The sequence below is a fragment of the Lampetra planeri genome, chromosome 4 (genome assembly GCF_965212315.1).
Source record: "Lampetra planeri chromosome 4, kcLamPlan1.2.h2, whole genome shotgun sequence".
Taxonomy (NCBI): domain Eukaryota; kingdom Metazoa; phylum Chordata; class Hyperoartia; order Petromyzontiformes; family Petromyzontidae; genus Lampetra; species Lampetra planeri.
In genome coordinates this window covers 28516971-28537319 of record NC_136110.1, presented here as the reverse complement: position 1 = coordinate 28537319, position 20349 = coordinate 28516971, and the positions used below count along the sequence as shown (strand labels likewise).

Genomic DNA, 20349 nt, shown 5'->3' with positions numbered 1-20349 from the left:
TTCTCTCTGAGGTCTTCCTCTCTTTAAGTTTACTTCCATCTTTCTGAACAACAACACGCTTTTAATTTCCCTGTTGTTGTCCATCCTACACGTGTGTCCAAATAGTGCCGGTTTCCTTCTCATCACTGCTTGCATCATCATCATCAGATTGTCTTCCTCAATTTTTTCGGAAAACTAAAATTTATAATGAAACGCAACACGCCCAATGTGCCTGGAGAAGAAAGTTTGCAATGAGATAATGATAATCTTCCGTGTTCTTTCCACAAATAACTGTCGTTCATTATTTCTGAATGTTTACCATAAACCCTTTGCAGTCATTCTGCATTGTGACTTTGTGGTTTTGTGTACATCAGTTGTGAAGCCACCACCCTCCCCCGGTTGTGACCGTAGTTAGTGGTCGTTATATTTGACGACTGCTCAGCTATTAAATGCGCATTCGTCCTCATTACACCCGTGGCTTCGTGGTAAAACGCGTCCACAGACGTATGCTACATCTGGAAGCGTTACGAGGACGGATGCGCTGAGTGTCTTGCGCGCTTGTCTCCTCGCTTAATCACGGCCTCGTGGAGGTGAGTTTAACCACGTGCGGGGCCCACCGCTATCCATCGCTTCTCGGCCGCTCAAGAGCTCGGCTTTGGGCCATCACAGATAAGTGCAAAGGGGTGGGGGGCACATTGTATTCTGCTCTGGCATTAAACCCAATTTACTAGGCATGTCACGACGCATCGGTTCGTCGATTCTTACTCTTCACAGTCCGCGCAATGACGTGTGCGGTGTGAGAATTGCATTGTTTGTGGCTTGCGAAAGTTAGTCAATCATTTGAATATTACGATATACTAACGAAATGAGCATAGCTGTACAGATGAGACGGAACAAAGAAGCCGGTTGAAATGAGACACAATCAGACAATGTCAGTTCTTGGACAAAAAAATGTTGAACCCGAGTAACGACGGCTCATCTAATTCTTTGGCAGTGGGGGAGGTGTGTGAATTGTTACATGCTAACAAAATACGGTATTAAACAGCATATATATATGATCCAGCTCCGAGCCTTCGGCTTGTATAAACCTTGGCTTTGCTATTGGTTAGCGTACCTATCTCGTCAAGGAGCCTAAACCCATCACCCGAGCTCCGGTCATCCTCGCAACAGCGGCTTTTGGCAAACCATTCAACAAAGACGGTCAACGCATCGAGCGCTTTCAGGTGCGCTTCTGCGGCCGTCTGGAACGCTCTTCCGTCCGATGTTAGGAAGCCACAGGAGCTGTGCACATTCAAATCTAGATTGAAAACCCATTACGTTAGAACAGTTTTTTGTGCTGCGAAATAAATTCACCATAAATACACACGTACACACTATGGTGGCGATCTTTTCAGGCTCAAATCAGGGTGCTTGGGCTGTTCTCGTGCAGGAATCTCGCTTGCTTTGCTCGGTTTAGTTTCCCCCTGCTTCTCCGTTTAGCTCACGTTCTGCCGTGAGTGGCGTGCCCAACGCTGACCCACCGCAGGCTGTTTTGGAAGAGTGTGGAATGCTGCAGGTTTCAAAACTTTTGGGACCACCAGGGGTCCAGGTTTTTTTTTTACCGTGTGCCAATAACCAGACGCATGTTAGCATGCATTACATAATGCACACGTGAGCGGATACCTAATCTACATACGGGTGGAAATTTTGTGTAAAAAGGTTAGCACCCTGATGGTCCCCGCGGGCATAAGGCTAAGAACCTCGATGTGATCTTCCGTGCTTGGAAAGATGATTAACCTTCTGAGAAGCGGCACGGCTTCTACTTTTAAGGAGTTTCACTGCTGTGCTTGCACAGCTGGCCCAGCAAGCTCGTATACGATTGATGAAGAAAAATGTAACGTCTGGCACTGTTCATTCACGTAACGCTGCAAATAATTGTAAGAATTATGTCAAAAGTAAACTACGTCTCCCTGCTTGTGTAAGTATTTCATCTCCTTTATCTTTGATGTCAACCCATAGTTAGTAACGTATATTCTACATTCCTTACGCCAGGGTCTGTCATTTTATGAAATAATTATTGTTGACTTCCACCACAGTGTGGTACACTCTGAGGGTAGTAAGCCGAGTCAATTTCAGCCGGGGTTTTTGGACGTGCAGCCTTTTTACCAATTATACATCAGGTGCTCCGGATCACAATGCCACCCCTCTGCAATTCAAAGTCGCCCAATTTAACGACAATTCCTGCCGCTGTCGTTTCGCCCCCGTCCGAATCGGAAGCAGAGGAAGGTGCCAAAGATGCAGCGGCGATCCCGTTGTTCCAAGGCCCCACGGACACGCGTCGCTTGCACCGGTCGGACTGGCTGTCCGACCCGCACAGCCTGAGCTCCGCGGCGGTGCCATCGTCAGAGTTCCTGACGTTCACACTGCAGATTCCTCACCAGCTCGACAATTACTCCAACACAGGTAAGAGGCGCACGCGCCCTTTCACTGGCGGTTGCCGCTGCTGCAGCAGCTGCCGCGGTGAACCATCCTACGGCAACCATCGCTTGTGTTTGCTACTGCTTTTGGTAGGTATATTGAAAGTGGCAATTTAAGATGCGTTGTATGTATGTATGTACGTATGTATGTATGTTGAACTTCTTTCGCACCGTACCTAGCCCACCGTGCTAATTGGAGTTGCGGGGGAAGGCCAACAAACTAATTCACAAAAACAAATCTAAAGAAATTTGTTTTTAATCTAGATTTAAAGGTTCACACTTGAAAAAAAAATTCTTAATCACGATACATCTTGTTTTATTTTTTTGAATACCCTTTCTCTTTTCACCACTGTTTAACCCCCCCACACCAATATTTTTTTTGCAATTGTGCCAGCTATGTCAGATGAGATTGAAGAATCTATTCGGAGATCTCACAGTGCAATCCATCCAATGTGTTGGAGAATGCTTGCGGAGGAGATTTTATTTCTGCTATGTCATCTCATGAAATAATCTTTTGATTGTGTGTGTGTTTTTTTAAAGATGTATATTTTAATATTTTTTTTGAGGATTTGGTTATTGTTGAGAAAATTAGTACGTGGTATGGAAAAAATTAACAACATATATAAGGTCACGTAGAAGAGAAACAATAAAATAATAAAAATATAAAACAATAAAATTCTCACGACGTTTCGATTGCAACACAAGCAATCATCATCAGGTGTGAAAACCACCGAAAGAACCAAGAATATGAATTCCTGCAGTCACGAAAGCTTTAAACCAAAATGTTACATATATAAACATAATATTTTAGTGGATTTTCTTTGCGTGTACATATTCATATTTCACAATTTAAATAAAACGCGCACACATCTTCGAAGCGGGATATATATATCTACCCCGATGAACTTGGGCTGCTCTATTTGGGCACTGCAAGTTGAAGAATACGTTCAAATGCGCAAAAAGTTGAGCCGGAATGGCAGTAGTAACACTGACATTATCGAAAGTGTGTAAACCCATTTGCGTGTTATAAGAGCCTAATAGCATACAAACACATCGGGGGCGCATGCGTGTGTGTTACAGCATCAAGTGTGCCCAGTGCACATTTGATCCTGATTTGTTATGACAAAATCAAACAAAAATCAAACACCAAATCTCCCACCGCACGACGCAGTGGAATGCGTCCGGACTTGTAGCGTGGGCCGTTCGTCGTTACGACTTTCAATGAAACAAATGTTTGAATTTTTTTATCGGCACAAAATATGAAAAAAAGACCAGACCACAGTGCAAAGTAAACGCGTTTGTCTCTTTTTGAAGGGCTGTGCTTTTTTTATTGTATTAAATGCAGGTGCACATGTGTGTGGCTTCTGGCTCGCAGCAGCTGCTGAATGTAAGCCTTTAATTGACCTTGCCTTTCTTTTGCCTTGGTCATCTACAAAGTTCAGAGGGAGGTCACGACTCAGTTATGCGGAATGGGGGTGGGGGCAAACAAGCAGTGGAGCCGTACCCGCTCGGTGAGGGGGTCCGTGGAGTTGGAGCTGCAATTGTTCAATTTCACAATGTCACAAACCCCTGTAAATCGTTCGTAACAAAATGCATATCAAGTTCATAGAACTTACGAATGATTAATTTACTTATATTTACCCACGCCGCTGCATGAAGATTAATGAGACTAATAATTGGCGTTTAATATGTATTTAATTAAGTGCATATGCTAAGATGGATGTATGATTAACGTTTTAATCAATCAAAATGTGCATAAAGTTAATTCAGTTGCTGCGACGCAACCGTGAACAATCATTCGTATGTGTTCGTTAAAAATGTGCGACGCGTGTAACGAGAAGCGCTGATACCGCTTCAAACAAGCTGCCCTTTTGTATCGTGCACAGTTCCACGAATGGCTTTTGCCTCTTTGCGTAGCCGTCCGTACACAGTAGGCAACAAACGTGAACAAAACTCGCAATAGTCGAATATAATGGGCGAACGTAATGCAGGGAAAGGCCGACTCCTGGCACGCACAAAATCTCTCTGGGTCCCATTTTCTGCATTGCTGCTGCCAACTGGTCAGCCAAATAATACGAAAATGAATGGGTGTGGGTATTGAGTAACATTCCCTTGAAAAAAAAAATCAAAAGGATCATAGTGCAGATCTTGATTAAGTTAAGGGCCGATTCCTCGGGAGAGGGTTTGAGTGGAAGGTACCGATGAAGTGATGTTGCTCGCAGCCAAGCCTGTAGCATATGGTTTGGATGCTTTGCGGAACTTTCTGCGGCTTTTTTTTCATTCTCACTGGCTTGATCAAGGAGTGCGCATTATATCAGCTGGAAAGCATTGCGAGTCGGAGAGGGGCGAGAGAGAGAGAGAAAGCCAGATTAACTTTTGGAAGGGTGCCCTTTTAACGTTGCCACAAAAGATATAAACATTACAGTGTGTATTATAGTGATGTTTTATGCACTCTGTTTTGTTGAAAGCTTTGTTTTGGACACCGCGGTGTGAGAGTGCACGAGGATTTACAGATTTGTAAACGAAAATACAGTTTGCGTTGACACTATTCGACGGACTGGACTGCAACGCGGCCGGTAAATCTGCGGCCGCGTGCAAGTGACTGCAGGCGTTTAACGTTGACGGCGACGGTTTTATCGGCTTCCCATGAATGTAGCAAAAAGGATTTTTCGGACAAAGAGAGGCTTGAAACGTGTTCTTAAACAATATATGCGTAGACGAAGAAAATGTGCATTCATATAATATTTATTTAATATTTTTTTTTATATATAAACTTTTCTAATGAGACAAATGATGGAGAGCCACGAAGCCAGCCTTGCCCCAATGGCGCATATCATTTCAATAAACTGCCGACCTCAACGGAGACATGCCTCAAGTGGCAGATCGGGCCCTCATTAAAATATCGGATGTGGTGTAAAGCAATCCTTGTAATGAAATTAGCCCCTCGTTTGATGAAGATGGGACTTGCACGTCCAGCGGACACGAAGCTCGGGAGAAGAAGACATCTAAGAGCGGGGCGTTGGGGACGGCACGGCCAGTCAGGAGGTGGCACATAGTTGGACGTGAGCCAGGCAGCCGCTGCCGTTCCGTCCATCCAGCATCAGCGGCAGCAGCAGCAGAGGCACCGGCGGCGATGTTCCCCATTAGCCCTGACGGTTTGCGCGCTCGTGCGATTGCGCAATGACAAATCTCTTTCCCCACCCCCCTCCCCGAGCTCTCCCCGGCCCTGGGGTCCCTCAGCAGTAAAAGCAGAAGAGCAGCAGCAGCAGCAGCTGGGGGCGATTGCGCACTTCCTTGTCGGCTGCCCCGCCACGGTCCTTTCGGCGGGTGCGTGTGCAGGCAGCGGTAAACAAGTAGCCGCCCATCACGCGCGCGCATCTTCCGAAGCGGGCGCCCTTTGTGTCCCCTCGGGTCGGGAGGGACTGTCGCCGCGTCAGATTCACACGGGCAAGGCGGCGAGCGACGCGCGACGCGCCAGCGTAACGAGCGGCCGAGCTGCTCCTGTGCGTATCAGGGCATTGCTCTGGACGTGTGATCGGCACCTTGGTGGCAATGGTAGTGCCCACCAAGTGCAGTCGTGCGTAGCCCAGCGGCATAGCGCCGCTTGCCAGCAGGTGTGGTGTTAAGAGACGTACTCCCATGTGTTGAGAGATGAACTCCCAAGTGCAGGTCACTCACACACGCGTGCTCTTGCACGGCCAAATTTCAATGTCTACAGACAGAAAAACAATAGTCATCAGACAGCTTCGCACTGCCAGGAGCTGATATATTTCAGCGTTATCTTGTTTTATAGCTCTGCATGGTAAACACGGGTACCTGCTTTCAGTAAGACTCTCTTACACCTGCCTCTGGTTTGGAAGTGAATCCACTATTTTCATTCATGCTTGTATAGTACATTACGACGAGTATCGGGCCCTGTTCACATTAAAAGAGGCAGGAAACAAACAAAAAAAACCCTTTCCCAATTCGTTTTCAATGGGCCACTACATTAACTGCATGGTCAATATTACAGTAAGTACATTTAAAACTGCAACTCATTTTACTTGTCATCCATTTATATTTTTGTTAACTTTTAAACTTAGTATTTCATCTCGATTTAAAGCTTTCGTGACTGCAGGGATTCATCTTCTTGGTTCTTTCGGTAAAGTCACGTAGAAGGGAAGTAATACAATAATAAAAATAAAACATAATAAAATAATTCTCACGACGTTTCGGCCACAACGCAAGCAGCCGTCCTCAGGTGAAGAACAGGTCTGAAGACAAAACGTCGTGAGAATTATTTTTTTATGTTTTATTTTATTATTTTATTACTTCCCTTCTACGTGACTTTACCGAAAGAACCACGAAGATTAGTATTTCATCGTTTTGCATTTGACGTATCGCATTTCCAGCAGCGTATTTTCATATATATTTTAAAATTATGAATATGTATTTGCTGTCCCCTTGTATCCGAGGCCTCCCTTGACAACGGAACTTAAATTTGTAATCTCGGTCAGCTCTCACCTGGTTTTAAACGGAACAACTGACCGATTGTGCAAAACACGCGCGCGCACGCTAGGCATGTTCAGCTGCTGGGTTTCATTGTTAATCCACGTGACCAGGAGCAGTCAAGAGAAACATCCCCGCAGGAGAAACATGAAAAAAAAGTTCAGGTCTGTGGATTGGGGCAGAGATCTATGAGAGGTGGGAGTCGGCAAAGATGGAGGGACATCATCATCAGTAGGTTGGGGGAAGAGAAGAGTCGTGTCCGCGTGTTGTCTTTATAAATGTTGAACCTACTAATAGGGGTTTTCCCCTTTTTTCTGGCAACAAAACATTAACCGCAATACTTGCAGTCAAATGCAAACAAAAAACAATACTCTGATAATGTATGCATTGTCTTTGAAACTGATTGGTCCACACCAGAGACAGCTTTCTTTAGAGCCTAGTCTCATATGGTGTTCGACCAGATGACGCCAAAAGGCGCACAGTTCAAAGACAACGCACTATCAGAGTAATGAGAGCTGCTACATCATGGGACCTCCTTTGCTAGTACCAAAATATACTAATAGGGTTTTTTCTCCTTTTTTCTGGCAACAAAACTGACACCTTTTGCAAGGAATCATGCTTACATTAACCACAATACTTGCAGTCAAATGCAAACAAAAAACAATACTCTGATAATTTATGCATTGTCTTTGAAACTGATTGGTCCACACCAGAGACAGCTTTCTTTAGAGCCTAGGCTCATATGGTGTTCGACCAGATGACGCCAAAAGGCGCACAGTGTTGAACTTATTTCGCACCGTGCATAGACAACCGTGCTAATCGGATGTGCGGGGGAAGGACAACATGCTAAACACAAAAAGGAGTTCTTAAAAATTTAGTTTCAAAAACTAGTTCATTTCAAAGTGCATTGCTCCATTTGCTTCCTAATATCGGAAGGAAGAGCGTTCCAAATGGCCGTAGAAGCGCATCTGAAAGCGCACGATGCGTTGACCGCCTCTGCTCGATGGCTAGCCAAAAGCCGCTGCGAGGATGACCGGGTTCCGCGTGATGGCTTGTGCTCCTTAACGAGATCAGCACGGTATCGTGGTCCATTTGTGGGGTAGCACGTTATGTGTAACGAGCGCGATCTTCTACGTACGCGCGCGCATGTGCGCGCTTGTGTCTGTCTGCGGACGGACAGTGGAAGGGTTGGGGGGGGGTAGTGTTGCGGCAATGAGGCTTTGGTGGAGGAATGTTGAACTTGTTTGCTTTATTTTAACAGCTGGTGAAGTGGAAGGCCCTAGAAATGGGCAGGGATTTAACACAAGACTGAGCAGTGGAAGCCGTGTAAATGGCACATGGCGGAGCGAGTTCTACGGTTACGGACAAGCGGTGCATACTTTCCTGGCTCGGCCACGATAGCATCTCTGTAATAAGCAATGGCAACTCCTTTATTTTTCACCTAAGAAAATAAACACTTGCAACCATTCACGGAGCGGGATTTTATTTTTTGCGCGCTTAACTGCAGGTTGTTACGGAATCCAAAGTGAGTCACTTTGATGGCCTCTTCGGTTGTTTGGAATTTCTGCGTTATCTCGTGTGGGTGCGCACAGTCAGACAAAGCTACTTCTTTTTTTTCCCTGTCTCGCTCTCTGTTGGATTAACTTGAGTGCTTTGTTCGAATGCTCTTTGTTCGTTCGCCTCGCGACGCTGGAGAGCAGATGCGAATAAAAAAAAATATTTTTCAAATGCCGTTTGAAATTAAGAAGTTTCTAACAGGACTTCAACATTTTGCTTCGATGATACTCTTGAAACGTTGCGTGTTTTCTTGCCAGGGTTTTATTACCTCTTTTGGAATTAGATTTTGTAACCTGCTATTTATATTTGTACAGCTACACACTTTCAGGAGAAAAAACACAGCAGCTAAATAGATCCTCATCCTTAAATGGGTTTTCCTGGATAGGTATTGGTCTGTTTTGGTAATTTCGTTTTGTGTTAAGCTTTACTGATCTCTAGATAGTATATAGTTCCACTCTGTGCATTTTTTGGCAAGAAAAAACACAACTTGTTTCTGTTGATTTTCACTTTGGTAGTGCCCAGTTTTACGAATAATAATAATAAAAATGTCGTCGAGAATGTATAAGTTTAGCCAACTCTCTTGATGCTTGACATTGCTTATCTGATAAAAACAAACCAGTCCTTACATGTGAAATTGCTGGCTGGCTGCCGAGAAAGCCCCTTTACTGATGCAATATAATATAGGATCAAAAGTTTATTGCAAACACCAGACTAGGGCATTTTCTCCAGGACAAATTTAGTCCCTAAAATAATTATTAAAATTATTCTGACAATAATCGCCAGGTTTTAACATTGTGCGCACGCATTTTTAATCTGTCGTTAAGTTTGGATTTGATGAGTACTTTTTTTGTAGCTTAATATTTCACTGAATATATACACTTCTATCATACACATTAAGTAAATTGCATTTATAGCAGGATGCCCGCTTATTGTGGCGTCGACATGCCCTACACATTGAGCTTGTCCGTACATCGCCAGCCACCTCGGCCATTGCCTAGAGAGATAATATTCACAACGAAAAACACACTCAGAAAAAAAACACCTCATTAAATTATCTTCATCTTTACATAACTATTGATTAATCGGAAGGTGTGAATAGGTTTTCGCCTTATTTTCTGGCAACAAAATAGGTGTTGACATGTTAGAACACCAAACTGAAACCTTTTACAAGGAATCATGTCTGCATTAACCACGATATTTTGTGGTCAAAATGCAAACAAAAAACATCCTCTCTGGTGTGAGCCAATCAGTTTCAAAGACAATGCATATTATCAGAGTATGTTTTTTGTTTGCATTCTGATCACAAGTATTGTGGTCAATGCAGACATGATTTCTTGTAAAAGGTTTCAGTTTGGTGTTTTAACATCTTAACACAGCTGTTTTGTTGCCAGAAATAAAGGGGAAAACCTATTCTCATATTCTGGTACTGGCAAAGGAGGTGCCATGATGTAATTGGAAGGTGTTGGTTTTATTTTCATTCTGCTTATATAAACTGAGAACCAAGTACATGGATATAGTAGTTTTACGCAAAGTTTTCGAAACAATTCCTGTTCGGTTTTTGTGCATTTCATGTGATGTGACCTCAACTTGAGAGCGGGCCAACACATTCAGTAGAATGATCACCACCCATCACTGCCATCTGCGAGTCGCAAGGCAATAGATATCGAGCCAATAGCATTGTGAGAGTGCCTAAGACGTTACTTCTTTGGATAAGGCAGAGAGAGAGAAGGCATCGCATGCCGTTCGTCGTCCATCCATTGCGGCGAATTGGCCACAGCCGAGTAAAAAACACGCGGGTGGCTTTGCCGAAGCTGTTTCATACAAAAAAATTAGGAGGCGATTTGCAAGCCCTGCACACAGATTTTTGTCGTGTATTTTTCGCGGGGAACTCCGGTCATCCTCGCAGAAGGAAGGTTTTGGCTGGCCGTCGAACAAAGACGGTCACCGCGTCTTTCGAAAGCGCTTCTGCGGCCATCTGGAACGCTCCTTGCTTCCGATATTAAAAAGCCACTGGAGCTGTGCCCTTTGAAATCACGTAGATTGGAAACTCATTTCTTTACAACCGCTTTTTGTGTTTAGTTGTCCTTCACCCGCACCTCCGATTAACACTGTTGGCGACGTACGATGCGAAACAAGTTAAAAACATACGTACATACATACATACGTGTGTCTTTTGTTTCACGGTGGAAACGCGCTTGGCAATAACGGAGAGGAGCGGGGGGGGGGGTCCCGCTGTGTCACAGAGCGGCACAAACGCAACAGTGTCCTCTGCCGTCGTGTGCGTGTCACTGTTCCTGGCGCGGCAAGGAGAGACGAGTGGGGAGGTCACTATCACCGTACAACGATCGCAGAGACGTTTTCCTCATTCGGGGATTGGCGTAATAACAACGATCTTCTTCTTAAGATGTTTTATATTCCACGAATAACAATAGAGTATGATAATTGTTTTTTTACCCTTCTATCTGGCAACAAAACTGACACCTTTTTTTGACAAGGAGTCATGTTTGCATAGACCACAATACCTGCAGCCATAATGCAAAAAAAAACATAACTCTGATAAAATATGCACTGTCCTTGAAGTTGATTGGTCCACACCCGAGACAGCTTATCAGAGTTATGTTTTTTTGTTTGCATTATGGCTGCAGGTATTGTGGTCTATGCAAACATGACTCCTTGTAAAAAAAAAGGTGTCAGTTTTGTTGCCAGATAGAAGGGTAAAAAAACAATTACCATATTTTTTACTGGCAAATGAGGTTCCAATGGTGAACAATAGAGTACTTTTTAGCATTTGGATTCATTCATCTTGTAGTTTTTAAAATGTTTTTTTTAAATATACCCAATGCAGTCATCGTATATTCCCGTGACTTAAATATGTCAGTGTATTTCCTTAAAAGCTTGATTCAGCTAAAAATGAAGCTCTACAGATAGCCATGGTTGCTGTTTAAAATAATAAAAGCTCACTTTATGTATACAACTTGCAGTTTAAAAACAAATTGGCCGGTTCAGCTCGCCGCTTCAGACAACTCGCTGGGCAAACATAATTGCCACAACAACAATACAACAACTAAGAAGTTCGTGAGAGTAATGTAGATTAATAGGTGGCCTGTTGATTAAGTCGATGGCATTTTTCCACCTGCAGGCCAACATTCCTCATTTACAAAAAAAAAAAGTCTCTTTTTCGTTGCTGGCTATAAAATGGGACTGTTTTCGTGTCAGCTCCAAGTGCCCGGGCCTTCGTGAGGCGTTAGGCTTAAATGTAGCGGCGTAATTGATTGCCTGGGTCCAGACATAGTTTATACAAGGGTAGAGTCTTGTTTATGTGGGGCTGCGGTTTGATGGGCTTCCTTACGTTTTGCAATACAGACCCAGGGTCATGCAGAGTACACCGCTCTGAGAGGCCAGCAGGGGAGAGGCAAATCAAGACATTTCAGACATCAACGCATTTAGCGATCTTCGAATCTTAAACGCCCTTCGACGATCTTGCTCAAACTCAAATCGTCAAGGGCAGCGCTGTTTTCGCGCAAGTTTTATTTTAAGCTCTCGCATCGTTTGCGCACGTCTCTCCGAGTCCGCATCTGAATAATATTTACTGGAATCTGCCAGTATCAAGGAGATTTGTGTCCACGAAGCCCCATCGCCCACTGGTGTTACGAAGTGATGTCACGTTCCCTACGCCGCGTCGTGCCGCTCCATCTGTTCGCCGTGCGAGCCAGTGCAGGAATTTCTGTCGGGCCTCTGTACCCGTGGGTGCATAATTCTGAACAGCCAACCGACTGTTGCTTTGTATACCTTCCCACTGGCACCCCATACCTACCCCCCCACCCACCCTCCCCTACGCTCCCCACCTCCCTAGGCTTTAGATGTCGGAGCAGTGCTGAAATATAGGTCACGGAGGTCAGGGCTAAGTGGTCGGAAATGTTAATGGTTGCTCCAGCGGTTGGCCCTGGCCAACACAGTTTGACAGAAATGGCTTTCCCAACTAGTGACTCGTGACATCTCACTTGCCCATGACCTCGATGGTAGTTCATCGTTGAAACCAAACTCGTAAAATGAAAAAAGAAACCCCCGCCCTTCAAAGGTCACATTGTCACAGTGGGATTTTATTCATTTGGCTGAGCAGGAATGCAACATATTTTTCGGAGTGATTGCTCGCACATGCTTTGAGCTTGTACAGTTAAACCATCACTGATAATGCAACAACAAAAAACACAGTAGTCACTTTAGAAGCCGATACTGGCATTTTTTCCTAAATGGATATGCAGGTGTTGCGTTACGTTTACACGTGCATCGTTATGCTGTGAAGTTTCACCCTCGAGAGATGCAAACTTACGCAAGCTCAAGGCCAACGTCACCGCATATCAATCGTACTTCGCCAGTCCTTCTTCACCATTTTCCTTTTGCTAAATAAATCTGAAGCAACGTCCTGTTTATTGGAACGGCTATTTCTGGACGTCATTAGCAACAATGTCGTATTGTTCGCGTACCGTCTTCGAGCTGCGAACAATTGCGAGCGGTTAGTAGCGCGGCGCAAATCAAGTCCGCCTTCCCCGGTGTTTTCGCTCGGCGGCGTGTATTTGACAGCGCTGTATATTCTTTCCGCTGCGCTTGGGACTGCGCCGGGGCGTTCCAAGGTCCCCCCCGGCGGGCGCTAGCAAGGAAGATCCGTTACACTCCGAAAACTGTCTTGCGTCCGTGTAATTACACGCCGCCGCCGCTGCCTCCGCTGTCTGTCTGTGTGTGGTCAGCGGCAAGCCGGGCAGCTTGGACCTCTGAAGAATGCGGTAAAACGCGTAACAAATGGCGCGCGTCTGACAGCCTGTGTAAAAACCGCGTAGAGCGGCGGTGTTAGGCAGATGAAGAATGGGAAAAAAATAACTACGACAGTTTTTTTTTTGTAAATCTTTCCGTTAAGTTTCAACTTGAGAACAAGCTTTGACCACCGCGCGGGAATGTTTTTTTTGCAACGTAGAGAATCCTCCCCTCTCCATGTGTACGATTGTACGACGGACGAACGTTGCGGCCCTTTGCCAACGGGCTGCTTTATCAAGGCCTCCCCATGCCACGTCGGTCATGGGGGGTTTTCCACCATACTTCGCCGTGCTGGTCAGTGCAGGTTGATGGAAGAGGGGCGTCAAGAACTGCTTGAGACGTCACTTGCCGCCGATGTTAGGCATGGCCAAGGTATCGAATTCAGGTCGTTGAGTTCATAGCGCAGTGAGCTGACCGCTGGCACACCACGCCACCCCGTCCAAGTATATTAACACTTAATAGCCCATGGGTGCAGAGGAAATTACTTTTAAAAGGGTTCGTTTTCACATATAAAGACTGCATAAACAGCTTCGTTTGTGTTGTAATAATGTATTAAAATGTTTATTGGAACACAGTGATTCCCTTAACATTTCTAGGTAGAGTCTAGCACTCAGCTGTTATTGTTTATATCGTTTGCTTAAAATTAATTACCGTGTCTTAAATTAACGGTATTAGCAATGAAAACTCCCTTTGCCTTTGAGCTAGGTGGACTAATGGCCACACGTATATATCTGTTCGATATTGATCGAAAACAGAAAACAGATGTTCTGGAGTGTGTTTTTTCAGTGATAAACGAAGCTCCAACCGGAGTGCTTAAGTAAGCCCCAGGAACTGGGGAGGGTGTTTATTTGATCGTTTGCTTTCTCCTCCCGGGTAGCCTGCCTTTGCCTTTTTGTAAACCGACATTTCCTCCGTGCCCTTTTGTCCTTCCTTAATGTAGAAGCGGCACTAAATCAGTCGGCCGGAGCACGGGAGGGCCGCCGTGGAGAGCGAGCGCCCGGTTGGGGTGGGGGGTGGGTGGCGGGTGGCTCGTAGAGGCCATCTGCGGGACGAGAGATGCGTTTAGGGTCACGGGGGTCACGGGCCACTCACGCCTGTACAGAGGCGCGCGCGACTTACTGCGACGCTCTCCTACCGGCAATGCACCAGCGATGACATTGACTTTCCCACTGGACACAGGAGAGAATACCCCCCACCCCCTTACCCACGTAGCGCATCTCTGGTCACATTTTTATCGACGTGCTGTTGTCGGCTTGGGCCGCGTGTTGTCCGACGTTTCGCTTTGCCCGTGAGCAGCTTTTTCAGGAACCTACTCAAAGAAAATAATTTTAACAAATCAGGAACTCAACCGATTGCGTTCTATTCACTAAGAATCTTCCAGAAACGTTGGACACTACGAACCGGAAACACGCGAGAAGAGCAACAGGGCGCAACCGCGAAGTGGCATCTTTTGTTTTCATGAACTGCGATTTGCAAGGGTTGTTTGGTTTAACATGCAGTTGTTTTTCAGACAGTCTGTTGCACATATATGTATATGGTATACTGCAAACCATAACAAGCGTTAAGGCTCACAAAGCCAGATTTCAGTTTATTAATGTGTCAGTTTTTTTATTTTCTTCTGCGCCTGTGTTCCAAGTTCTTGTAAAAGCGTTTGAGGTGCATTCCGCTTGCAGGATATAGCTGCTTTTGCTGGCAAATATGACTAACAACAACTTTAACAGTTTGTGAACTGCGCGTGATTTATTGCACGATATATTCCGCTGATCCAGCTGTCCCGTTCATGTTCGACCCTACAGGAATAGTTTCAGCCCCGACTCTCACAGTCAAAAAAAAAAATAATAATCCCAAATCTGTCGGTGTTTATCTTTATGTTTCACTCTTGACGAGCCGTCGCATACCATTGAGATTGTCGGGCCCCGCTTTCTGCCCAATCGCCCGTTTTGTATTTCGTAGTCGGTGATAAATGGCGTGCACAACAAACACAATGGGTAACCACGCGGCGAGGGCCACTCGGCGTGGTGGACGCGGTTGGCACTGTGGACCAGAGGTCGTAACCGGGTACCGGATACCCATACCCTACCCGATACCCGGCTACCCGTACCCGGCCGGGTACGGGTACGGGTACCCGTTTGCGACCCTGGTGCGGCCGGGTACGGGTACGGGTAGGCCGTGAGTCACTGGTGAGTAACTGTTTGTCACTCATTTCCCAACGTCTTGTCTCTTCTCACAATTCAAGTTCCTAGAATCAACCCACCCGCGCCTGCAACATGGCTTCATTCCAGAGGTCGCAATCAGGTACCCGATACCCGTACCCTACCCGTACCCGGCTGGGTACGGGTAGGGTACGGGTACGGCCGGGCACGGGTACCCGTTTGCGACCCTGGTGTGGCCGGGTACGGGTACGGGTAAGGAATCAAAACCCGTTTGCGACCTCTGCTGTGGACCGACGGCGGTTTACGTATTTACTTATTTGTTTCATGCTCCCTTTGCGTTTTTCACACTTGAGGCATTTGCCCTTCACCAAACAACTGACCAGCGTGGTGAAGTGTGGACTAACAATTGCGGCAGGCCACGCGGTGCAGAGAGGGAATTCGTTTAGCCGTGGATTGAAAAGTTTAATTTTGTTTACCTTTATTGAGAGCAGGGGCTGGATTTAAGCACACCCCTTGTGAGCAAGGCGAGGCAAGGCATGCTTACAGTCGCATTGGTGTGCTTGTATTAGAAGTTGCCGTTTGCCTTGCTACCACTGGTGCAATGTAAGCACAGTTTGCTTATGTTAGGTGTGCTTTTATCCATATTCTTCTGTGTTAATGGTACTGGAGAGATTCCAGTCCTTTAGCTCATAGTTTGCACGTTCTCCCCATGGTTGTGTGGATGTTTCTCATGGTTGTCCAGTTTTTCCCTCCACAGCATGCGCCGAGTGTATTTGGCTGCTCTAAATTTCCACACGATAACCCACTTCGTTGAGTTATCATTTGTGGCCAGGTCGCTTCTGAAAAAAAGAGCTGCACAGCTCAGTGGGCCTTAGCTGGTGAAATAACAAATAATTAGATAGTTAGACACGGAGAGGGCATTCGTTCACAAGGTGCATGTGGGGCACGCCACACTAAGCACCGGGTGACGGACTACCCAGCACTTAGGTGACACGTGGTCAGTTGTACATGACTTCATTATACATTCCTACACACATACGGGGCATATATGTTTATAGTAATAATTAACTGAAGACACTTTATTGATACACCGCTGCATTACGGCCTACCCACACCGTGTCGGCCATGGATGATATTTGTCCGAACATCACTGTGCTGATCAAGTTGTGGGTTGGCGAAGGTGGGTGGTCCAGAACCGGTTTAAATATCATCCGCCGCTGATTTCAGCTGTCAGCGGGAATCGTACTCAGGTCACCGTGTTGATAGTGCAGTGTGCTAACCACTGGTCCACCGCTTCGCCATATATAAACCATTGAAAGATGCATCGATTCATACATTCAATTTTTTCTGCTTATTCTGTTCATATGGAGTCGTTTTAGCGTGTTTTATTTGTTTAAACATGTTTTTAATTAGATACAAATGGTTTGCTCATATAAAATTCAGACTAAACGTTCGTACAAAGCCAGGCTAACAAGACAAGTAAAAGTAACAAGCAGTAGAAAATAAAACCAATAATTTTCATACGCATTAAATCGCGACCCTAAATCGTGACAATGCATCGAATTAATTTTAAGGGGAATCATTGCATGCCCCTATACCGTCTACATATACATGTGTACGCAGTACACGTCAAAGTAATGTAGCCTTTTCAGACTTTCCAGCATGTAGGCATGGTGTATGAGAAAATTGCATTGCATTGTAAAGTCGAGTGAGTGGTGCAGACCAAAGTTAATTGAATTATAAATCCGACGTTGTCAGCTTCAATTCGTGGTTTGCGTTGGTTGAAACACTGAGCAAGTGTTTTCATCCATCATCGCCTCAGTCCACCCAGCAATTATAAATCACAAGCGGCCTTCGTTCGCCTCATAATGTGGCCAGTGTGGAAGGCTGGGATTCCCATCGCAAATGGAAGGCCCTCCGTAGTGATGCGAGTCGTGATGAATTACGATTGTACTTCCGTGAGATTCTGTGCATGCACGCACGCATGCACGCACGCTATAATTGTATATGTATGGTTAGAGTCCTCTTACTCTTTGGTTCTTTCGGTAAAGTCACGTAGAAAGAGAACATAATAAATTAAATAACATGTTCTCTCTCTACGTGACTTTACCGAAAGAACCAAAGAGTAATTCCTGCAGTCACGAAAGCTCCACATCAAGTTAGAGTCCTCTTATGAGTGAAGGCATTGGGAAAAAACTTCCCACGAAAAATTGTATGAAATAAAAAAAAATACCGCTCTAGATTAGTTCTAATAATCATTCTCAATATTATTTGAAATGGTCGTGGACCAACCTTCCACCACTCTCTTCACCAGCCTGCACTGAACCAGCATAGTGACGTATGTCCAAACAACCCCCCATGACTGATCGGCACGCGGAGGCCTTCAAACAGCGGTGCGTTGACTTTAGGACTGCACATGCGTACATCGTTACTGTGCACACTCTTATTATTATTTGAAGTGCGCACTCATTTTTTCATCTTTTTCCTAAGGTTACCTGCATGGATCACGTTTCATCGACAGGAAGCTGTTGTATAAGCCGGGGCTATATTTAGGCAAAACTGCGCAATTAGGAAATCACGTCGGCCGCACGTGAAAAACTGTTGCTGCTTAAAAATGACAAACTTTACCCAAAGAAAATGCTAAATTGGCAGTGCTGAGCTCCTTTGTTAAACCCAACTCTGTTTGGTTTATTGGCTGTATGTATACAAAGCGATAATGGGCGGCGTCATTCTTGCAGTACTTTACATGGACTCGGTTTGAATGACATGGTGTAAAATGAGATTCAATGGATAAACTTGGAGCCCCTTCCAGGAAAATGCACTTTTCTTCAATAAAACACTTAACGCCCTTTTGGCTACCAAAAAAGGTGTGAAAACCTCCGTGCAAAACGGCCTTTTGCTGCCAGACTAAGCCCACCTGAATACTCTTATTACCCGCTGATTGGTTTAGGGACTTCAGTACTATCGTATTTCCACACCTAGGGTTCTGTGTGTGGCCCTGTGCCTGTACAGCAGCGAGCAAGCACCGTCTGCCCAACGGGCACACAACGTGGCTTCATAGTAATAGGTTTTTACCCTTTCAACTGGTACACCAATCACCCAGAATGCACGCTATCTCATTAAATGTCAGACGTTCAGCAGGTTTGACCCTGGTTACCACCTGGAATGGCAATAGCCATTTATAAAAAAAAAACAGTTTCTGTAGACTGCTGCGAGGCTCATAAAAGAGGTTCAGTGCAGAAAAATCAGTTATTGTACTGTACTATGCTCAAACATGTATGTACCTCCATCATCTTAATCAACCCTCACTGACCCACCAGGTGAAGTATGGTTTGCATTTTCTCGCCATGGTCGTGTGAATTTTTCTCCAGGGTCCTCCGGTTTTTCCTTACACATTTAGAATCAAGGCGCATTCAGAGTATTTGGCTGCAATAAAATGTGCACGCGATAAGCCACTTTGTTGAGCTACCATTTGTGGCCAGGTCACTTCTGAAAAAAAAGAGCTACATAGCTCAGTGGGCCCTACTTGGTAAAATACAAAATAGTTTGATAGTTTAACTGTAGTGTTACCTGTTCACACTGCTGGGTGAACAGAGGCGGGGGAGGATTTAAGAAACTTGCACCGTTGTTTCAAGCGGTGTGCCGGCAGATTGAACTTGCGACCTCTTGCATTGGAGGTCCAGTGTGACGGCATGCCTTGTTGGTATGGGGCAGTAAATGCGCGTTACTGTGAGTGGCGCTTCTGGTGTTGGAGGCAGGTCAGCTTCGGTAGGACATGAGAAATGCCGTATGGAATGCGCGCAGGATGAGTCAAGTGCAACTGTCATCACTTTTGCATGAGGCCTGCTCAGTCAAGAATGGAGGGGGGGGGGGTTAAATGAGATTAATTTGAAGTAGTTAAAATATTGTTTTTGCATATCTTGATTGACGGGTTATAAGCGTGCAGCTATCCCAGTCATTGTGGTGATAAATTATCAGGAACAATGCAAGTTTATATATATATGTATTTACATATCTGTTGGTGAAAATGTCTTTCATCCTCAAATGCACATATCTCAAGGTTTAGGGATGAATATTGCCACTTCTCTGCAAGAAAGAAAAAAGTTTTTTTGATGTAGATTAATGTCGACAATTTTCTTTGCAACTGCAAAGGCTAACTAAAGCCCCAGTGGGTTTGCACTTAAACAGAACAGAAAGACATTTGTATTTATGACCGCTCACTGAGTTTACCCCCAATTACTCCCCCCTCTTTGTCTATTGTGCAAATGGGCATGACGTTTTAGCCAGCACAGTTCAGTGCATTAAATCGTGAAAGAAGACGCGAAGCAAACGTTGTTAACTGCACCGTGGTTTATCACACCGTGACACGAAGAACTCTTAACATCGGCTGAATGTGGAGAAGTTTATTTTTTTGTTGAGACTCGGGAGTTGACAGCTTAAAAGGCTACTAAGTAGAAATATTCCGCCTACCTACAGCAGTCTCGAGTCCAAGCAGTCCGACTCAACCTTTGCGCTCACTGCTCACCGCATAATATCTCACCGCTGATCTTACCGCTTGATGCCGATCGCTCACTGTTCACCGACAACTACTTACCGCTCTCAACTCACCTCTCACGGCTCACCAAATAACCACGTAGACCTAAATTTCGATTTAAAGCTTTCGTGACTGCAGGGATTCATCTTCTTGGTTCTTTCGGTAAAGTCACGTAGAAGGGAAATAATAAAATAATACAAATAAAACATAATAAAATAATTCTCACGACGTTTCGGCCACAACGCAAGCAGCCGTCCTCAGGTGACCAGGTGATGTTGATTCTTCCCTTCTACGTGACTTTACCGAAAGAACCAAGAACATTTAGACCTAGTTGGTCATTCAGCTCACTGGCCACCTCACCGTCCACTAATCG

The 20349-nt window shown here is 45.1% G+C and overlaps 1 protein-coding gene across 4 annotated transcripts in view; it reads left to right on the top strand.

Moving 5' to 3' along the window:
* The window catches only part of VPS13B (vacuolar protein sorting 13 homolog B), a 298548-nt gene that overhangs the window by 107654 nt on the left and 170545 nt on the right, over positions 1 to 20349 (top strand). For 3 of the 4 annotated variants that reach the window (XM_078593679.1, XM_078593677.1, XM_078593680.1), the window contains exon 19: positions 2236 to 2421. In XM_078593679.1, coding sequence (XP_078449805.1) covers positions 2236 to 2421 — 186 coding nt within the window. The remainder of the gene's footprint in view (positions 1 to 2235; positions 2422 to 20349) is intronic. The other variant, XM_078593678.1, reaches the window with a different exon arrangement.